The sequence below is a fragment of the Arvicanthis niloticus genome, chromosome 11 (assembly GCF_011762505.2).
Source record: "Arvicanthis niloticus isolate mArvNil1 chromosome 11, mArvNil1.pat.X, whole genome shotgun sequence".
Lineage (NCBI taxonomy): Eukaryota > Metazoa > Chordata > Mammalia > Rodentia > Muridae > Arvicanthis > Arvicanthis niloticus.
This window is the reverse complement of record NC_047668.1, coordinates 69,087,168-69,109,223: the sequence shown is the minus strand read 5'-3', so window position 1 is coordinate 69,109,223 and position 22,056 is coordinate 69,087,168. Positions and strand designations below refer to the sequence as shown.

Sequence of the window (22,056 nt, the reverse complement as noted above, 5' to 3'; positions counted from 1 at the left end):
TGTGGGCAAGCATGAAGGCACAGGGTGCGCATGCGCATGCCGTTTTCAGTACTCCGAAGATAGTACGCAGCTGGTTTCCACCACACATCAAAGGCCTGGCACGTCTATGAAGAGGAGCCACATCCTGATTTATGCCTCAGGCTGCTGAGATTTTTGTTAATTAAAAATGATTTCATCATGTATATGTCTAGAAATAAGTCTTTTGAAGGATATTATTATTACTCTTAAGCTCCTTGGCAGTGTTTAAAACCTGGACAGAATGGTTCAGAAACTCTTATAAGGATTGCTAAGGTATTGAAGAGAGGACTCACTGGTAAGTCAGGAGCCAAATAAAACCAGAAACCTGTCTGCTGTTCCTTTACTCAGGAAACAAAATCTCACTTTAGAATTTCTTCCTAAATACAGGAAGTCCTGGAGAATATATATATATATATACAAATATAAATTTATATATATATAAATCCCTATCATGTGAGCATGTGCAGCTCACATGCGTCACGCTTAGAAAGGCCTGACCCCAGCTGATTTACTGCTTGGCTGGACACAACCTGTGTCAGCTTCTGCGGCTTACACTCGGGTCCCAAACGAAAAGCTTCCCAAAGCCAAAGAGGAGTGGGAACCGACGAGATGAAGCAGTTAAAAATGCAGGCAGGGACTATTAGACTAATCCTATAAACAGTTGGCCCCTGCCTGTAAGTTACCACCATCCACACAGAGCCGTCGGCTGGCATAGGAGGAGCCCACTAACAAAGACCTCACAACCAGCACGCAAAGGGTAAAGCAGAACTGGAGCTAAAAGCAGGCTCGGAGCTAGAACCTGGGCTGAACACAGAAGGTCCCGAGGTCCAGCCCCCTCCCACACCAAAACAGCCAGAAAACAGACTATTACATTTAGTCGCCTTTAGCAAAGTCAGAATGATTTCCATATCATGTGCTGCTCTTGGAAAATTCCTTTCAATGTCAGGCCTACCCCCTTTTCTCTTTCAACTTAAAACAAACAATAAAGTTGGCTTTTTTTCAGACAGATTTGTGCCAACATTTTCAAATAAGGGCACCAAGGACACGTGTACACATACATGCATACACATACACACATCCACCTGCACAAGTGTATACCCACATAGGAAGGTGCTCACGCAGAATAAACATGGCTGTGCTGTGATGGCACATGCCTGTGATCCGATCTCTCCGCAGGATGCTGAGGCAAGGGGGTGGTGAGATGGAGGCTAGCCTGTGCTCATGGAAGACCCTGCCTCAAAACCCCGACCCACAGCAATAATGACAGAGAGGAAAGCTGCTGTTGTTGGAAATTTAAAATAAATATATATTGTGTCAGCTGCAGATCAGACCATATTACCAACCCCATACAACAACAAGGGCACACATAAGAACCCTGCAAGCAGAGATGCACATAGCCAGGCCTGAGGCTTAAAACAAATACCACAACCTGGCATTTCCCCACCTGGTACCCTGGGAGCTTGAGAGCTGTAAGCACTCGCTATCCCCACACCTGCCTCTCCTCCAGAAGTATCAGACACATTTAATTTGTCAGAGGACACTGAGGAACTCCGAGGGGATTTGGTATGTATCACAGTACAAAGCGAATATAACTGCATGCAGTTAAAAAAATAAAAATAAAACAAACCTGCCAGCAAACACGGATCCACAGAAGAAATCCAGAGCAACACTCACCAGAGCACACTCACCTTAGCAGGGTGCTCAGCCAGTACTCCCTTGCTCCCAGCATGGGCTTGGAGTGGGCACCTGCTCACTGAGGAGACACTGCCCTGCCTTTGAGCAGCAGGTGTGCCTTCTAGAAGCTTCTCATTAGCCCCCCCCCCACCCCCCCAAAACACAGGACAGTTTCCCACACGTAGCCAGACACTGCCTGAGCAGACTTACCATAGCAGCTCTCACAGGCTCGCCCTAGGAGGGCACTCTGGGGCTGGAATGGGGTTCCCACAGCACCATTCACAGGGCCAGCCTTGCCATTGCTGCTGGAGATTTGGTTGGGATTTGGTTTGCTGCTTTCAATGAAATATAAAGTGAAATAATAAAAATAATTTGTAGGACGAGGCCAAAAGCAGGCACCCCCTTACTAATTTACCTTCCCCGAAATACAAACAAATACAAATACTTAATACATTTAGTAAGGAAGACACAGACAGGGAAAAGCAGGGTGCTAGATGAACCCAAGTAGGGGAGGCAGTGAAGAGAGCCAGTGAGAAGGAGGTATAATGGCAGGCATGTACAAAGATGCTGGGATGAACCCTGGGCTTTATACATTAACCTAAAAAAAAAATAACAGCAGACCAGAAACACATACACCCAACAATAACCAGAGAGAGAGAGAGAGAGAGAGAGAGAGAGAGAGAGAGAGAGAGACAGACAGAGAAAGAAACGAACCCTGAAATACATTGGCACACATGATTTCAGGAACTTACATAAGAGGGTATATTTGGTGAAATGATAAGAAAAAATAAGCAAAATAAAACCAAGACATTCATTTTGCAAAACAAAGCATAAAACAGCCAGAGTCTTGTGCCAGGCACTCTAAAGCAAACGCGGCATGTCCCGTGCCCACCAGCGCCCTTTCTTCAGAGCACGCCTTGCTTTTGAAAGAGAGGAGTCAGTAGGCTTTATCCTCACCACAAAGTTTCCTGAGGAAAACAGTTTTTGACTGAATATTAAGGTAAAGGCAGTGCTGTGTGGTTGGGAGAGCCTGGCACCACTCCTGACTGAGATGATGCAGTGGTCTCTGCAGTGCTCCAGAGGGGCCGAGGCTAGGCAGTTTGTAAAACTTCAAACAATTAGCAACTGGATGAGAGAGCTTTTGAGTTTTGTTTTGGATTTTTTTCCCCCCTTCTGTTTAAGAAAACACTTTTAGGAGGGAAAATGGACATGGGTCAAGAGGATAAATGCAAATTTACCAGAGACACTGGTAAGGCTGAGTGCACACTTGTCAGCACAGCTGTAACTCTGAAACACAGAGCTCGGACATACCACCGTGGCGCCTGCTGTGTAAACAAGCTGGCAGTAGGCTGACCCCTGCTTAGAGCTATGCCTACAGCCACTGTGTGCATGCACAGTACACAGACTCACTAAATAGCAAACAAAGATTGGCCCCAGAAGAGCTTCCTTCTAGGGGACCTTTCATCTCAGTTAAACAGTGAGCCCCTGCCTCATTTATTAACAAACAAACAAAACAGGTTTTATTGTTTGTTTGTTTTTGTTTTTAGAACAACAACAACAAAAAAGGAGGTGGGGCAGCAAGGCAAGCCTTTGCTCAAGGACAGCCTGGTCTACAGAGTAAGTTCTAGGACAGGCAGGGCTCTGTAGAGAGAGAGAGACCACATCTCAGAAAGAAAAAAAAGAAAGAAAGGAAGTAGTTCATAGAAACTCAAGTTCCCAAGAAGGTGTGATTTCCAATTGAAAAGAAATCTTCCATGGAGTGGCTGATATCATGCTCCCGCCCACTGAAATCAAGCCAAAGTTTCCCAGAAATATGGAAAACTTGGCATTTAAATGCAGGGCTAAATCTATGAGTCTAAGAGGGGCCACTCTTCAAGTCATGGGTACCCATACTGCAACTCTCTACTCTGCCCCCCACCCCCAACACCCCCCACTCCCACCGTGGCTGGCTGGCTACTCTTTCCACATCGGCCACACCATCTTTCTCTAGGCTCCTCAATTGTGTTCTGCCCTGTCCCAGCCCAGGCCACCACTAGCTGTTCAGTGAAACAGCCTGCAGCAATGCACATACGCACTTCCTCAAAGACTCCTTCCGGGGACAGGACCTAAACTGTTCACTCCGACCCCCTTCCCCCCCAACGCTATCTTCCTGGTCACTGTTCTTAGTATGCAAGGTCTGCACAAGGGCAGCCAGTCTTCTCTAACCTTCTGCCCCCAGAACTAAACACAAGGCTTGACTGTAGGAGACTGTTAGACTCAAAACAGGAGAGAAAAAGAGCTTTCTTAATGTATTAAAAACCAACAACATTCTATTTCAGAGTTAACTTGGAAATTCACTGAGGGACCCAGATTTACATCTGACTCAACAATGCAAATGAGGCATATTTTTTTATGAGTGTGATTGGAAATTGTTCTCCAAGGATCACTTAAATCAAGATGTAGGAAACTTTTCTTATAAATGGCTCAGTAGTAAAGAAGTTTAAGTTTGTGGGTAACACAGTCACAGCCACTAAATTCTGTGCTTGTAACATAATGGCAGGCTTGAGCAATCTATAACTAATACACAAGCCTGTGCTCCAGAGAGACTTATTTACAGAAACAGTTGACAATTGAGATTTTATCCAGACTACTGTGTGGAACCCGGACTCGGATAAAGACACCAAAGCCAGTGTAAGCTGAATAAAATCAGTCATTGGGCCACTGAGTCCCCTTGGGCACTTCGTGTTCTCTCTGAGGCATCAGCACTAAGGGGCACTGTGGGGCAGGGGAAGGCTGTTTGCCCCTGAGAAGCTCAGACTTGAATCACAACCAGTGTTTTTCTTGTGGAAGGACATGTTTTGAATTCATGAAGTAAATATATAATTTTAAAGGATCTCAAAACAACACTGCAGAAGAAATAGAATAATTATGGGATGTGTAAATTACAGTTTTTAAAAAGTAAAAGAAAACCAGGCGTAGTGGTAAATGCCTTTAATCCAAGCACTTTGGAGGCAGAGGCAGGCAGACCTCTGAGTTTGAGGCCAGTCTGTTCTACAGAGAGAGTTCCAGGACAGCCAAAGCTACATAGTGAGACCCTGTCTCAAAAAATAATAAAACAAAAAAACAAAACAAACCTCCCCCAACCCCAAACCAACAAACCAACCAGAACCATAACAAGTACATCAGTTTATATACATTAAAGCCTCCTGGATGTTCAAACATATATTATGCAATGTATCTAAACCCAGCGAAGAAAAATTTATACAAAATGGCTGTTTTTAGTTCAAAGAATTAGAAAACTCAAAGAATTGAAGCAACAGAAAGTTGCTATAGATTTAAATAACCAAACCTAAGACCTCAAGGACAGAAAAGTATGATGCCCTTAACAGAGAGAGACAGGAAAGAGAGTGAAAAAGAAACCGACACTCACTTTTACATGACCATGACCTGAAAACCAAAAAGATGTGATAGGATGCAGATGCAGGAAACAACTGAAAACTACTGATCATCTCCTTACAAAGTGTGGTCCAAGAAAACAATGTAAAGCTCTAAACAAATCATGCAAACAACATACTCAAAGGGATGAGGCACACTAATTAAAGACGCTCCTCCTGCCGTGCAGAAAACTCAGGAAGTTCTAGCTCTGTAACACAGTTGCTTCTAGTAACATAGTTACTTTCTCTCACTGGGAAATCTGACACTTGCCCTATAGCTTAATACAAGAACAAGCGCTTAAGCCTCTAACCCTTGCGCTGGTTTATGGAGGCTTCCCGACAGTCACCCCCTCCTTCCCAAAGTCATTGCAGTGGGACAACAGAAAACAAGCTTTGAGCTTTGAGGAGGAAAAACAGATAAGACACACAAAAATATTCAGGTTTGTCACAGTAAACAAATGATATGTTTGGAAGGTCATGGTTAAGAGCAGGATAAATATCTCAAAAGACTCAGTTACTTACTAAGTTGGGATGTACACTTGTTTCAGTTTGCTCTCAGCTTCTGCAGCTTTTAGGCGCTTCTAATTCAAAAGATGGACAAGACATTTTAGGTGAAATGCCATAGTAATCATTAACATCTCATTGCCTTAAAACACATAATTCATTATCTTAAGATTTCTTCCATGTTCATATTCTAAACCTTCAGTAACTGTTAAGAAAGTCATTAGCTTCTGAACGGCAAAACTGTAAGCGTGCGGAAAACTCCACTTCCCAATCTTGTTTGTTTGTTTTCAAAACAAGGTTTCTCTGTGTAGCCCTGGCTGTCCTTGAACTCACAGGAGATCCACCTGCCTCTGCCTCCTGAGTGCCACCATGCCTGATGGCTTCCCAATATTCTCTGAGGAGACTTTTCTGATGTGTGTGAAAGTATGTGATTTGAACCTATGGCCTTACACATGCCAAGCACATGCTCTACCACTAAGCTTCTCTTCCAACTCTCAGGACAGTGACAATAACCATTCTTATTTTTACAAATTTAGTTTTCTATTTTACTTCTTGTCTTTCTGGGAGGAATATGCATACATACACTGCCCGCCCCATACAACATTTGCTTTTAAAAAAAATATTTAGAGTGTCTAAACTCCATGCGAGAGAGAGTGACTGTAGTTACTCTAAATAGAATTAAACAAAGTTTTACCCTCACATGATGGAACACATGCAGTAACTATTAGTCAGGTCGTTATGTAGCTGAGCCTGGCCTGGAACTCACTACCTGCTGCTCAGCCTTGCCTCAAACTCCCAAGTGCAGGGATTCCAGGTCCGCACTGCACTGGCTCTATAAGAACTGTAAACCTTGGCTGAACTCACAGACGGGTGCATGGGAAGTCACCTAGGAGCCAAATGCAGGCCAAGGGTGGGAAGGTGAACATGTCCTCAGATCTGCACCACGATCAGCACAGAAATAAAAGCAAATGGAAAGGGGAATAGAGTAGAGTCACTGTCCCCAGAGAGACTACAATGCCCACTCCAGTTGTCCAACAGATGAAGACAAAAATATTCAGAGATGACCTGAGACTTCGAATGGAGTCAACTCTTTTAGAAAACACTCTTCCAAACACAGTAAACTGTCCTTAGTGCATGTCTGTGCCTTCCTTGGGGACACTTCCTAACTTGAACAGCACAGGTTTCCAGGCTGTACCGCCTTCTTCTCCACCACAGTTGTTTAAAATATGCACTTTCTGGACTCCATATGGTGTTGACACTGGCAATTGTTCAATGCACTGTAGATTTCCATTCACTATTCATGAATGTGGCAACGCCTGGCACTTGAGAGGGATCCTTAAGTGAATGTGTGTAGCATCCAGTGCTTGCCACTGTGCAACTGGCACAGTTAGGCAAATGCCGTCTGTTTTTCATCTCTGCCTTGGTTCTGACACATGACTGCAAGACTCTAAAACAGGCATTTACCGGGGCCATTTCAGAAATACGCTGTTCTCTAAAGGTAGATTTTTTTTCAAAATAAGTAACTAAGAGTTACATAAATTTAGGACATTTATGAAGAACTCAAAAAATAAATGATTCCCTACTTTTGAATGTCTTTAGAGAAGAAAGCATCAAACTACAAAGACTAAAGCTGCCACCACCAGGCTTGATGGCAAACTCCTGCAATCCTATCGCTCTGGAGGCTGAAGCAGGAGGAACAACCTGGGCTACCCAGAGAGGCCCTGTCTCAAAATAACAACAAACATACTACAATTGAGGTCAAAGCTTAGGGGTGGACTGGGCTTGTAGCTCAGTGGCAACATGTCTACCTACCATTTCCAAGGTTCTAGGAACGATCCCTAGCATCTCGACAGGGGACCCCAAGGGGGTTGGGGGGCTAGAGTTTATGGAACAGGCCCACAAAAATGTCATGTAAGGAGATTTTAGAAAAGCATAGCAATATCTGAATTTATAAGGCTGATGGCTTCAGGCTCAAATTTCAATCCATATAGTATACCATCCAAGGATTTCTAGTAAGCCCCACTTGCTGGAGACAAGGTGCTGGTCATACAATGCCTCTTTAGCTGCCTCTCTCCCTTTCATTTTTCTCAAGTAGTGATAAAGTTGAATGCTGAAAACAGTGAACTACTAAGATGAAAATATTAAGAATAATATCCTAAAGACGTGAAAACAGGGAATTGAAAGCAGTCTAGGAAAGATCAAACAGGTTGAGGATTCTTGCATTGCTCACAGACGCTGACCCAAACAGAAAGGCTCACTGTAATTCAGTGGTGGGGTAGCATAGAAAGTTACCTGCTGCACGTATCTGTCAGTAGTTTTCCACATGTAATAATATTCAATGATGCTAGTCAAGGACTTCCATGGGAGCTGAAAGATATTTAAGACGATAATGAAAACAACCTATGAAATAAAGTGTTTTCCTTCAAAATCGCATCTTTGAAAAGATATAGCAAGGGTGTGTATATTAGACTCCTTCTAGAAAAAAATTCTTTTGAAAAAGAGCAATATTAATTCTTAGCAAAAGTGTCTTAGTCAGAGTTTCTATTCCTGCACAAACACCATGACCAAGAAGCAAGTTGTCAAGGAAAGGGTTGATTCAGCTTACACTTCCACATTGCTGTTCATCACCAAAGGAAGTCAGGACTGGAACTCAAACAGGTCAGGAAGCAGGAGCTCATGCAGAGGCCATGGAGGGATGTTGCTTACTGGCTTGCTTCCCCTGGCTTGCTCAGCTTGCTTTCTTATAGAACCCAGGACTACCAGCCCAGGGATGGCACCACCCACAAGGGGCCCTGCCTCCTTGATCACTAATTGAGAAAATGCCTTACAGCTGGATCTCATGGAGGCATTTCCTCAAGGAAGGCTCCATTCTCTGTGATAACTCCGGCTTGTGTCAAGCTGACACACAAAACCAGCCAGTACCTAAAGGTATTCAGTTATATTTAATAAGAGATCCAATCCAGTGCATGCATTCAATTTCTCACCAATCTGATTAAAAATTATAAATATCATCATTGGGAATATTTCTTGACTTAGGAAAGTTCTTAGCACTGTGAAGCAGCAACAGGAGGGATTGAAACACAATTAATTAATTGTTCACTAATTAATTAATTAATGTGGGCCTTTTGTGTTCAAGGCAACTGCTCTGTCATGGCCTACATTATCAGCTGTGTTGCACAGCTTTAAAAATCAGTATTTATATAGCCCGAGGCTAAGTTACTATAACTTCCAGATGTCATTGCAAGTGGATGTCTTCCTGACAACTCTATTTTGTTCATTATAAATAAAACAACCTGAGGCTGGAGAGATGGCTCAGCGGTTAAGAACACTGGTTGCTCTTTCCAGAGGTTCTGAGTTCAAATCCCAGCAACCACATGGTGGCTCACAACCATCTGTAATGGGATCTAATGTTCTCTTCTGATGTGCATGAAGACAGAGCACTCATACATAAAATACATAAATAAATACATCTTGAAGAAAGTAGAACAGGTTACGTCTTTTGAAAAAATTAAAAAGACATGGCTAGTGTGCTTTCTATTTTAAAAAGCTTGCTTTGGCTGTTTTTAATAATATTAAAAAGAAAACCATATTAGAGCAAAGGTTATATTCCAGACAGCCCCCTGTAGATGAGGTTTTATTATGAAGACAGACTGAGAGTGGTTGACCTCGTTGGTGCCTTCTCTCCTTGGAAAGCAAGGATCTGATGGGCATTGATCTGGAAACCCAAGCAAAGGAAGCCAAGCGGACTTGTAAGCCGAACTCTCATACACTGTCTCATCTGGTCTGTGAGGCCCATACAGGCCACACCTAGCACCAGCTCCTTTCAACCAAGGAGAGTCCCAGGCATTGGCTTGTGGCTTCAGGAAAGCTGTGACACACTTTCAGTGGTGTCTATCATTACTGAGTGGGGGTGCACAGCACTGCAACCCCAGTAATAATACAGCGAACCACAAAGGCGCACTTTACTCACCATCTGTTTACTATGAGTGGAAGAAAAACTACTCAACATAAGCAGATCCTGGTAGTGCATGCCTGTAATCCCAGTTTAGAATTCTGAGACAGGGGGATCAAGTTTGAGGACAGCCTGGACTATATGAGACCTCTCAAAAAAAACCAAAGGAAGGGGGCTAGAGAGACAGCACTTGCTGCTCTTTCAGAGGACTCTGGCTCAGTTCCCAGCACCCACATGGTAGCTCACAGCCTCCTGAACTTCTAGCTCTGATGTCCTCTTCTGGCCTCTGTGGACACCAGGCATGCATACAGATCAAAAACCCACATTTACAGAATAAAAATAAGTAATAAAAATATGTTGTGGATTGGTTCTAATGCTATTTGTGTTAATTCAGCTCTCAAAATCACACAAGAACCTGTACATCCAGACACTGAAGGTCCCTGTCCCCCATTGGTTCTAACTAGTAAATAAGGCTGTAGGTGGCCAAATAGGCAGGGAGATAGAGGTAGGACTTTCGATTTCTTGGGCAAGGGACCACTGGAAGAAGGAGGTTTTAGAATCACCATTCAGGAAAGGAATAGGATACAAACATGAGAGCTGCAGAAAACAGAGAACCAGCCATGTAAGAATCCAGGAAAAGCAGCTCCAGGGGCCACTGCTCCAAATGGGTCTGGGGTAGCAGAGATGAAGTATAGATTTTAGAAAGTACTAACTCAAGAGTGTTGGAGGAGAGAGTGTGTTAGCCACGGGGAAGGTTAGGAGTGGCCCAGCTGCTGAGCTACTTAGGGCATATTAAAAATAAGGTTCTGTGTGTGTGTGTGTGTGTGTGTGTGTGTGTGTGTGTGTCTTTCATTCATGAACCCAAAACAAATCGGGCGGGTGTAGACAAGCCATGAGCACCCGCTGGGGAGTTCAGAGCAGATTAACAATTTCCCTGCTTCAAAAAGAAAGTAATTCCAAGTGTTATGGTTCGGATTGCCTCTTATTCATCACTGGCCCTAACAGTACAACTGGTTAATATTTAAGAGATAAGAAAAGGCAACAGACCAAGCAGGTGGGTTGGCTTAGTCACTGATGCTTACCACTAGGAGGATGTGAGAGCTGCTCCTGAAAATGGAGCAGCCAGTGAAGCTACGGAAACGACACTCAACAGCACCAAAGGGATAAGGTGTCTCCTGGGTACCTCAGAAGGGTCCCATGAGTGGATAGGATGGGTTTGTTGGAATAATCCTGCAAGCTAGCTGGGCAGTAAAGCCCATCAGGAGAGGACTGGGGTGGGGGTGAGTGTGCTAAGTTCCTAGCCAGGTAGGAAGCCTTTCTGGTTGGTGAGGAAAATGTCTAGTGGGAGCCAGGAACTCAGATCCTCGAGGCCCTGTGAGACTCAGATCAGTTTGAGCGAGCACCCAATCTTATGTTCCCATGGCTTTAGCCCCAGTGCCCTGGACCCTTGCTTAGGGAATGTGGAGTCTCATAGTTCTATCCTTTAAGCTGCAATTTGTAGAATTTGGATACCAAGCTTGCAGTTCAGTCTGGGAGGGAATTCCGGGTCAAAGGAACAGGCTTAAAAGTTCGTGTTAGTTTTGATGCTCAGTGAGGCTTAGTGATTCACAAAATAACAACCACAAAAGGGCAGAGAAAAGACACACCAGCATACATTCCCAGCCCTGTCAGAAAACATGCGCGAGTTCTTCTGGCCACATACATGCTAATCTAGAAGGATCGAACTGCTGACATCCAGGGAACAGGTGCTGTTCAAAAAGGAACGCCCTATAAAGGCAAAAGGGGAGGAGCCTGTGCTGGCCGTCACTCAGCTGGCATCAATGGAAACATTCCTGCCTGGAATTAACATATAGGACATAGCAGCACTGAATTCTGAATTACCACCAGAACATAGAAACGAGAAAAGCCGTTTCCATCTAGCATTTCTCAATCAACACTTTGCTATGACCACCACCTGTCAATTAAAAAGCTGATGGCCAATGAGTTGAGGCAGGAAATAGGAGGTGGGACACTGGCAGGAATAGAGGATTCTGGGAAATAGTGGCGGCGGGGTGGGGGTGGGGGGGAATAAAAATATCTGCCTAGAAAGCTGTGAAGAGACGATCAGGGAGATGGACCTAAACCAGCAGGAAGTTGAACTGGGAGATGCTGATGAACCAAGAAGAAAGAAACGGTAACTAAAGGTAACTGAAGGAGAGGTAACTAACCACATAGTAGATATAGATTAGTTTAAATGGTTAAATAAGTTAAGGGCTAGTCAGGGAGTAAGCCAAAGCTTATGGCCAAGTCATTTATTTATTAATAATTAGTCTCAGAGTTGTCATTCCCGAGGGGTTGTGAAAGGAAAAATGTATTTAAAAATTATTGTAATAGCACATAGCGCAGACTGGTCTCAGACTTGCTGTGTGGCTAAGCATGACCTCCTGATCCACCTGCCTCTGGCTCCGGTGCTGGTGGTGCATAAACAAGTACCCACCATGCTTGGCTCTAATTTTGTCCTTTACAAAAGTAAATAAGACCTTTATTTTAGTTTTTTATTTACTGTGGGTGTGGTACACACACACACAAGGACGATTTGTGCTGTGGAATTAGTTTTTCACTTCCCACCGTGTGGGCTCTCAGGTTCTAAGGCTGAGCGGCTGAGGGCCTTTGCCAGCTGAAACATCTCCTCTCATCCGCTCTAGGGACAGGATCTTCAGGACATTTTTCATCTTGCACTTTTAGCTCTATTATGCTAATAACTTTTACACTAATAGTCTTGCACTGCTATAGCCACCTGACCATAACTTGTAATAAAGTACGATCTCTGGGTTGGCCTTGAACTTACAATCTTCCAGTCTCAGCCTCCTGACTACAGGATTACAGAGACATATCACTTGGCTGGCTTTAGAACGTAGTGTCATAGCATGTAACAGTCTAGGTGAGGCTGAGGGTTTCTCAGAACAGATCTCATTGGTAACAACATATAAAAATTATGCTTGCAATTTATTGCTTCAATTCATATTGATAAGTAACATTTTTTTGCTTTAGAGATGATTCAAGAGATATGGTATACATCTGTAATCCCAACACTCAGGAGACAGACACAGGATTCAATACCAGCCCAGATACAATGCCAGCCAGGGTTATACAGTGAGGCCCTACCACAAACAAACACATGTTTACAATTAAAATGAAGGATAATTATTATAGAAAGTAATTTATGAAGATTTCAAACAAAAATCCCTTTTCAGAAAGAATAAATTTAACTAAGGAAAGTGAAGCACCCTGGGTGGTTGTGCAGTTATAAAGTCAGCTGCTCCAAACACTGAGGCAGGAAGAGCTCAAGGTCTAGGTCAGAGGTTCAAGGTCAGCTGCACAATTTAGCAAAAACTCTGACCAAAAAAGGTGAGTGGGCCTGGGTCATGGTTCAGCCATGGAGTACTCCTGACGTGCCAGAGGTTTGGGTTTACTCTCTAGCACTGAACAGTAAAAGTAGGCTTTCTATCACCAGCAATCTGAGGAGAATGAGAATAAGTTCACATACGAAAAAACAAATAAATCTTAAAAAAAAAAAAAAAAGTAGGCTTCCCTGCATGCAAACACACACACACACACACACACACACACACACACACACACACACACGATAGTCAGCAGATGTGTGTTAGGTGCTTCTCAGAGCACGTACATCACCACACTGTACAACTTGAATACACAACTCAATGAGTCTGAAAAGGAATACATATTAGCCATAGTCAAATTCTAAGTAGAACTTCACTGCATATCATCAAGGACAGATGAGAATTAGAGAGCATATTGACTCTTCTGCTTGCTTAGGGTTACATGACACCACAGGTTCATATCAACACTTAGTAACATAACTGGAGGAAGGCCAGAGAAGACAGTGCATGCGCAGGCTGTAAAGGAGACACTGTACTCTCAGGCTGTAATGATCAGCACAGATGCAGGGGACCGTCCTTATTTCAGCTTGGAAGTCAGAGTGCTGCCAAATAAATCCATGCAACCACAGCTCATTCCAGGGCCCCAGGGCTCCTCACCCTGAGCAGATCCACAATGCAAAGCAAATGTTAGCCTCCTCCTTCATAAGTGGCCCTTCTTTCTATTTTAAGCAAATAAAATTACTGTCAGGGCTGAGGATGTGGGTCAGTAGCAGAACACACACTCAAGGCCCTGGCTTTGATCTCTGATATCAATAAAAACTGCACCATAGGTGTGGTAAATGTATAAGAGTTACTCAAGAGATAAAACGGAATATTCCCGTCCCAAGAGGTCATTCGCAGTTGTCCACTTACAAAGTCCTGACGGATGTCATTGAAATCTTTGCCATATTTTTCCAGTGCTTCTTCGAATAAGCTGGCTTCAGAGGCCGACCACTCCTCCATCTCGTCCCTGCACAGGACGGGGCCCCCGAGTGGCACCAGCACACTGATGGCACTGCTGAGGTCATAGCCATGCCTGTACAGTGTGTCCATGGCATGGAACTGGAGGAGACAAAATAGAGAGGATGTGTCAAGTAAGCAAGCACACCTGCAGGCCGGCGGAGAATGGAACTCTAATGCAGACAGTGTGTGATTAATGGTATCCTTAGCATTCCCTTTTAAATAACAAAATTAAACAGTCAAGCACCTCCAAATAATTGCTCTAGGAGAATGCTAACAGGACTACTTAAGTTATTTAGAAACAGACCCATTTGAAATAAAAACAACCCTGAAGATCCAAATGCTCAAAATATTAAATTAAGACACAATCGATTTCACTTACTTTAAAAAAAGCCAAGTCTTTCAGTTATTGGAGAAAACTGGCATAATCTTCACTAACCAAGGAAAAATATACAATGTGTGAAAGAGAAAAGTATTGTACTAAAAGCATCAGTTCAGGGCTGGAGAGATGGCTCAGCAGTTAAGGGCACTGACTGCTCTTCCAAAGGTTCTGAGTTCAATTCCCAGCAACCACATGGTGGCTCACAACCATCTGTAATGTGATCCGATGCCCTCTTCTGGTGTGTCTGAAGACAGCTATGAAGACAGCTACAGATAATCACATACATAAAATAAATAATTCTTTTTAAAAAATTGGTTCAGTTAAGAGAATAATGCACTATCAATAAAAATGAGAGATGGAAAGAAAAATGGAGTGGTATATAATATTTAAAGCAAATTTATATATTTGGGCCAATGAAATGACTCAGCAAGTAAAGGTTGCTTGCAGCCAACTCTGACAACCTGAGTTCTATTCCCCTACCTACAAGGCAGAAGGAACAAGTTGACTCCCAAAAGTTGTTCTCTGGGCTCCACGTGCACATCATGGCACACATGTACACACATACATATACACACAAAATAAATAAGTAAAAAAGAATATGTATTCGTATTTAACACAAAACAAACAAGATTACAAATCCATGTTCAAATGTAACTTGGCTGAGCCTTTGGGAAGAGAAGTTACAGCTGGCCAGGCATCCTTAGAGCAGCTAGGCCAGTGTGGGTTTCATATTCTAAGAGGGATTTGAAGCCAGTGGGGGCACAGACTTAATCCTAGCACTAAGGGGGCAGAGGCAGGTGAAGTCAAGGACAGCTGGTCTACACAGTGGGTTCTAGCACAGCAAGAGCTACACAGAAACCCTATCTCAAAAAACCCAAAGAAACAAGCAAGCAAAAGAATCATTTGGAAAGAGGACAGAGAATAGGTCACATGGTCAGCTTTTTGTGAGGGTGGGTGAGTGGTAGTGGTCTTTGCTGGCATGCACCAAGTGTTGGGCTTGATTTCCTGTTTTTTGTTTGTTTTGTTTTGTTTTGTTTTGTTTTGTTTTTCGAGATAGGGTTTCTCTGTGTAGTCCTGGCTGTCCTGGAACTCACTCTGTACACCAGGCTGGCCTCGAACTCAGAAATCCACCTGCCTCTGCCTCCCAAGTGCTGGGATTATAGGCGTGCGCCACCACTGTCCGGCTGGGCTTGATTTCCTAATTGCTCCCCAGTCAGCAGCGTATATAAAACTTCAAGTTGTGAAAACTTTTGATAGTTCCTCTACTGAAGAGGAAGAGTCCTGTATACATGTGTATACACATTTATGAATACCAAGAAAACTGCAGTGCAGGACAATTAGCTCTGTGTGTGTGCAAGTGTGTGTATGCCCGTGCTTGTGCACATGCGTGCACCAGCACAGGCTGGCTGGCAAGGTGATTCTGCTTCTGTGTCTGTCCCTACCACATACACAGGCTTCAGAGCACATGGGTCAAGCCTTGCATCTTTTTGTTGTTGTTGTTGTTGTTGTTTGGTTTTTCAAGACAGTGTTTCTCTGTGTAACAGAACCCTGGCTGTACTAGACTCCTTTTGTAGACCAGGCAACCAGGCCAACCTCAAACTCACAGAAGCACCTTGTGTTGATCATTTCAAACTTCACAAATGGATAGGGCATGGTGGCACACACCTTTAATTCCAGCACTTGGGAGGCTGAGTTCCAGCCAGCCAGGGCTATATACAGTGAGACCTTGTCTCTCAATAAACCAATTAATTAATTAACTAGTTAGTTAGCTAGTTAATTAAAAATATATTTCCAGCTGGGCATAGTAGTACACGTCTGCAATCCCAGTACTCAGGAGTGAGGCAGGAGGATTACAAATCTAAAGCCAGGTAGGCAGTGAAATCCTCCAACAGAAGGGTGCATTCACACTGTGAGACATTATCAACATGGCTCATAAGGGCATAAATTGAATTTGCTGACAGAATCAAAGGCAATAACTAGTACAGATCTGCTCAGTGATTGGCTGGACAAGGTTTGAACAAACTTAACTTTAAAACAAAATATCGCAATGCCACAAAACAAAAGCCCAGAAGAAAGTGTCGGTTATCAGTTTCCCTTGCCGGTCACGGCATGGCCACTGTTGAGAGACTCATCTGCTGTGCTGGTGGGCCAGCATCCTCTCAAGGAAGCTCTACCTTCTGCACAGGGCTGTGGCATGCTCCCCTGCTCACACCCTGCCAAGGTCCACAACCAATACATTTCTGATTCTCTAGCTAACCTCACTAAATAGACCCTGCCATTTAGCTGTTTCTTTTATCTCCGAATCTGAGAGCTCTTTCTCGCTATCTCATTATAAAAACAGAATGATCAATAGTATTTGGGGATCCTTTCAACTAAGGATATGGCCATAAACTGTTACTTTGTAATGTCCCAAATTGACTACAGGTAATAAAACTTAAAAGACCAGATAGTGTTCAAAAGCCAGTCCCAGCACTTGGGGTGTAGAGGTAGCAAGCGAGGTCAATGTTATCCTTGACTATATTAGGCCTGTCTCAAAAAAACAAAAACAAAACCAACAAAGCCAGTAATTACACAAGGGCTGGAGTGTAGCTCAGCGCCAGACTTGTTTGATCCTTAACAACTCCTCTAAAATTGTATGCAAATTAACTGTAATGCCGAAATTCCTCAAAAAGATAAAGGCAATTTTTATAATTAACTGGTGTTCTGGAACCAAAACGTCACTATAATTAAGTGTGTTTGTCTCAGGTGACAGCTCGTCAACTGCGTAATCAGAGGAAACTCACACTTAGGCCACAGCACAAGCCTTGTGCAAGGATGCCCACTGCAGGCTACTCAGAAGGCACAGCCTGCAGGACAGCTTCCCATCGCCAGTCAGCTCTAGCCAGCATTAACACCAGGACTCAGCCTGGTGGGTGGTGCAATCAGTGTGAGCTGAACTTCTAGGGGGCAATTTCACCATGCGAACCAGAGAGTCCTATCTCACAAGTAAATCCCTATTAGCCTCGGCTTTCTGAGATGCACAGATGTTGCTTTCGAATGCACTTTTGTGTGATCTAACTGTACTCTTTAAAAGCTTTAAGTAAAAAAGCACAGCTTCTACAACAGCAGAAAACATTAAAAAAAAAAAAAATACAAATTCAGTGTGATGTATCTTCTCTATGTTCCAGAGAGGGAGACATAAGGGAGTTCTGGGGACACGACCCTTATCTACAGCTACATGCATGCATCCATGAAGGTCACTCCATACATGTTATTGCACATAAATCTCAACTTAAAAGTAAAGATGAATTTGAAAACTAAGCACAGGACAAGCTAAGTCTCCCCTCAGATAAATACTTTGCAAAGGTTGCATCTTTTCAGGAGATAACGTACATGCGCTGTGGGATCCATTCGAATCTAAATTTTGAAAATCATAACTGAGCACAAGCTGTTCCCTCTGCCAAAAAGCAAAGGTGTTGTCACATGTCATCTCATTCATAACAGATGGAAATGACAAACACAAGTATTTTAGGAGAAAGACTGACAAGGAAATCTTGGCAATGGGGTTTCTCATCTTTTGTTCATTAAACAGAATCACACCGTGGTAAAAAAAAAAAACGATTGTTGTTCAGACATTTTTCATCCTCACCCTGGACCCTTCAGGAGGCCACTCTGCCCTACACAAATACTGGGTTTCAGCACTTGATTTGCTTGCCCAGTAGGATGTTACATGGCATAAGCAATCTTTAGTATGAGTTTGTATGTTTGGCCTTGGTCTCTTACGCTACTGATTTGTGTTCATGGAGGCTAAGAGATGCAGGAGGGCACACATGGCCACCAGAATCCTGGTGGGTCTGCAGCTGAGTGTGTGAGATGAGACATACTAGGTAAGCCTCTGCACTCTGGGGCAGCACATGAGTGACACTATCTGAAGACAGAGAACACGTTCGTGGAGGTGTTCCAAGTTCTTGGCTGATTCCAAAGGAACCTTCAATAATCAAAATAATATGGCCTGAATATCACCATTAGAATCATCGGCTTCCCAGAGAATCCATGCTTCACTTGGGCCATGATTCTGCCCCCCCCTCCCCCCGCCCCGCCCGCACATGTTTAATGCTAACTACCAATTTGCCCAAGAACAATTTCATTAAAAAGTTACACTTTTAATTCCAGCACAAACTACTGACTTCAAGCTATTAAGTCAATTCAAAACTTACTGAACCCAAGTTTTCCCTGCAAGCATGAATAAATGCTTATGAATATAGTTAAAACTGTGATCAAAGTATAAGTTTGTATACATAAAACATGTACCATCCACTTTCAATTTTTGCTTCAATGGGAACAATAGACAGAGATCATGTTTCTTTTTATTTTAATAGGGAAAGTACTTATTTTTTTTAATGGAAAATAGATTCTTTTCTCATACAACATATCTAAGCCATAGAAGAAATTACAGCTGGCCGTGGGTGGTGAACGCCTGTAATCCAGGTAGTCCGAGGTGGAGGCTGGAAGTAAATGGACAAGGCCAGACTCAGATACAAGCTGAGCTTCAGGCTAGCCTGGGCTCTATGAGACTGTGCCCCTCTGTTGTATAAGATTATGCTCTGAGGCAAAGCTACCCCATCATGAGTTCAGCTGTGCCAGCGTGTGTAGTAATTCTGTTAAACTTAAAAAATTAACTGCCCCAGGACACAACCCGGGAGGAGCACATTCCCTAGTCCAGGACACCGGCTGGATTAACATTCAGAGGAAGAAGGGAGAGGCTGATTAACATTCCTCAGACCACAGGGAAGGGAATCCACCTGCGGGTGGGGAAGGCCCAGAACACGCAGACACATTCCACAGGACGGACCAACTCTTGCCACTTACAGACCAGGGAGGTCCTTGCCACCTCATTCCCCAAAGACCAATCAGTTTAAAAGTCACACTGTTCTGCCAATCATATATTGTGCCTAGTCACTGTCCACCCCTTAAACTGTATAAAAACTGCTCTTAGCTTTAGCTCAGGGTTCCTTTTGCTTGCATGAGAGGGAACCCCAGTGCACTAGGTATTATCGTTAAACCTCATGTTATTGCAGTGAATCCCTTGTCTATGTGTGTTTCTGCGGAAGCACATCCCCTGGTTTGCATCTTGGAGTTCAACACTTGCAAATGTTCATCACAACTACACTTTCTGATAGTGAGGTTCCTTCTGAGGAGGCGGCTGTGGCACCCTCACCCAAATATCCAGCCACACCTCCCAGCAAGTTGTATGTAATTTTACCCTGATTGTACCTGGCCACCGGGAGGGGTAGAGTACATAGGCTGGGAAAGTCGGGTGCTGGTGGTGGGCACATCTAACCTTCTGTGCAACCCTGGGGAAGCCATCTCCATGTTGGATGCAGACCTTCTGCTGTGGTTGCCTTAGGGCCAACACACTCTGCAAGTGAGCGTAGTTTGGTGGGCTCAAACTATGGTTTGCCACTGGGGCTCTGAGGGAGCAGATGTTGCCTAGCCCACTCCCCAGGGTGAAACTTCTAGAGGTAACCTCCAAAAATGTACAATTTGAAACATATTAAAATAATTGGGAACATTCACGTTACCTCTGACCACAAACCCCTATAAAGAAAAAACAATTAAAAAAAAAAAGAAAGAGAAAGGAACCAGGCAATGGTGGCGCACGCCTTTTAATCCCAGCACTTGGGAGGCAGAGGCAGGTGGATTTCTGAATTCGAGGCCAGCCTGTTCTACAGAGTAAGTTCTAGGATAGCCAGGCTTACACATAGAAACCCTGTCTCGAAAAACCAAAAAGAAGGAGGAGGAAGAGGAGGAGGAAGGGGAGGAGGAGAAGGAGAAGGAGAAGGAGAAGGAGAAGGAGAAGGAGAAGGAGAAGGAGAAGAAAAAGAAAATACTATGCCTGGTGAGACATGCAGCCATGAACTTGGCTGAAGCAAGTTCAGGGCCAGCCTAAGCTAAACAGCAAGGCCATCTCCAAAGCAGGGGTAAAATCTAGGAAAAGGACTATTCAAAGTAGGTCTAAGAGTTGAAAATAAAGAGGAAAATTAAATAGAAAACATACAAGAAAAATCTCATTTTTATGAACAAAAAGTTATATGGCAAAGCTATCAAAGAAAACACAAAACTTTCTCCCCTGCCTGCTGTGTGTGTGTGTGTGTGTGTGTGTGTGTGTGTGTAAAATACCACAGCTACAAAGACAAAGACTGAACACCAGCGCAGCACTAAAGGGTATTACACAAATGACAAGTGTCATAAACGATGAACAAGATTTGAGGGCAGGAAAGAGCTGCTCCTCTGCTCTAATAGACGTTACTGAACAGTTGGTCAACTGGAATGAAGCCCCTCATTAAACTCTACACAGTGCCACATTATACTGTTAGTGGAGAGGAAAGGTATTATTTAGGAACGAATACTTAGTAATAAAGAAATAGCCATTCTGAAACTTACTCTCAAGCTGTCTGGAAATAACTGACAACTGACCACTTAAATAACTCATGTGTAGTTAAAACTGATAGGTGGCCGTTGTGTATTTTGGCCTGAGCACCTGCAATAAGCCCCACAGACTAGAACAAATCAAAATGGAGCCCAAGTGATCAAAGACAGTAGGAGTCTCATAACCACAACTGTCAGGGCCCAGCTTCTGCAAGGCCACAGGAGTGAAATACTGTCTGATGCGAGGAATGTAATAAAGCCAGTAGATGCTCACATTCACTTGCTCTAGGTTTGTCCTTTGGCCTCTTGGCCTTAGAGGGATGATGAAACAGATGAGGTAATAACCGTGGTGTCAACCTGGACAGGAACCCAGGGCGCCTTTGTACTGTGTCTAGACTCCACAATACAAAGTCGTGGTTTTACTAAGGTATTATAAGGATAAACTATTATCAACTCACATCCCTAAATCCAAACCTCTTTTCAAAAAGTATAGAGTATTTAAAATTCTCTACTATATTCCACATTCAAATTCAGTTATCTTCTGAGGTTTTCTGCTTTAGTGCTAAAGTACTGGCTGAGGAGTCTCAGTTGGCAGAATGCTTATCTGACATGCACAAAGTCCTGGATCCAGTCATCAGTGCCAGATAACACCCTTTACAGTGATGCACACTCTAATCTCAGCACTCACAATGTAGAGACAAGAGCATCAGAAATCAATACACAAGGAAGTTCAAGGCTGAACTATGACACTTAAAGCCTTTCTAAATAAATAAATAAATAAATATTAGAAAGAAAGAAAGCAGTGTTTTGGGCCAGCAACAAGTTCGGTGTGTACGGACACTTGCCACCAAGCCTGACTACCTCAGTTAACTCCCCGGGCTGTCATCTGGCAAAGCACATGTGTAAGTGTACACACACTGGCACACACACACAGAGTCAGAGAGGTTGCTCAGAATAATGCCCAACTGGAGTCCAAAGAGCTGGAGTGAGGAAGGCACACCTCAGGAACACTGAATGGGAGCAGGGACGTGAGGGGCATTTCTAGAAGACTGACTGTGTTACAGGCATTAGCGCTGTTCCAATACCCGAGTCCATATCTTATTGAACCAACACAGCCAACCTTTCTCAGTCCAGACCTGCCACCAGAAAGCTTGCCTGTCACTAACTGTCTGGTGCCTTGGGTTCATTACTTGCAGAATATCCTGGTGTTCATGGCCACAACACAAAAAATTTGTCTTCCTTTGACTGTTCCCCAAGTTTTCAGAGTCCAGGCAGGAGAGAAAACCAGAGCACTAACCTCCAGGAGCAAGACATGTCCCTGAC

General features: G+C 43.6%; 1 protein-coding gene across 7 annotated transcripts in view; it reads right to left on the bottom strand.

Annotated features, from left to right (window-relative positions):
• Mta3 (metastasis associated 1 family member 3) overlaps positions 1-22,056 on the bottom strand; it is a 117,190-nt gene that overhangs the window by 32,498 nt on the left and 62,636 nt on the right. For 5 of the 7 annotated variants that reach the window (XM_034513981.2, XM_076942383.1, XM_034513984.2 and 2 more), the window contains exons 9-12: positions 13,857-14,045; positions 7,902-7,976; positions 5,628-5,686; positions 1,903-2,027 (exon numbers count right to left, since the gene is read on the bottom strand). In XM_034513981.2, coding sequence (XP_034369872.1) covers positions 1,903-2,027; positions 5,628-5,686; positions 7,902-7,976; positions 13,857-14,045 — 448 coding nt within the window. The remainder of the gene's footprint in view (positions 1-1,902; positions 2,028-5,627; positions 5,687-7,901; positions 7,977-13,856; positions 14,046-22,056) is intronic. The other 2 variants (XM_076942384.1, XM_034513986.2) reach the window with 1 other exon arrangement.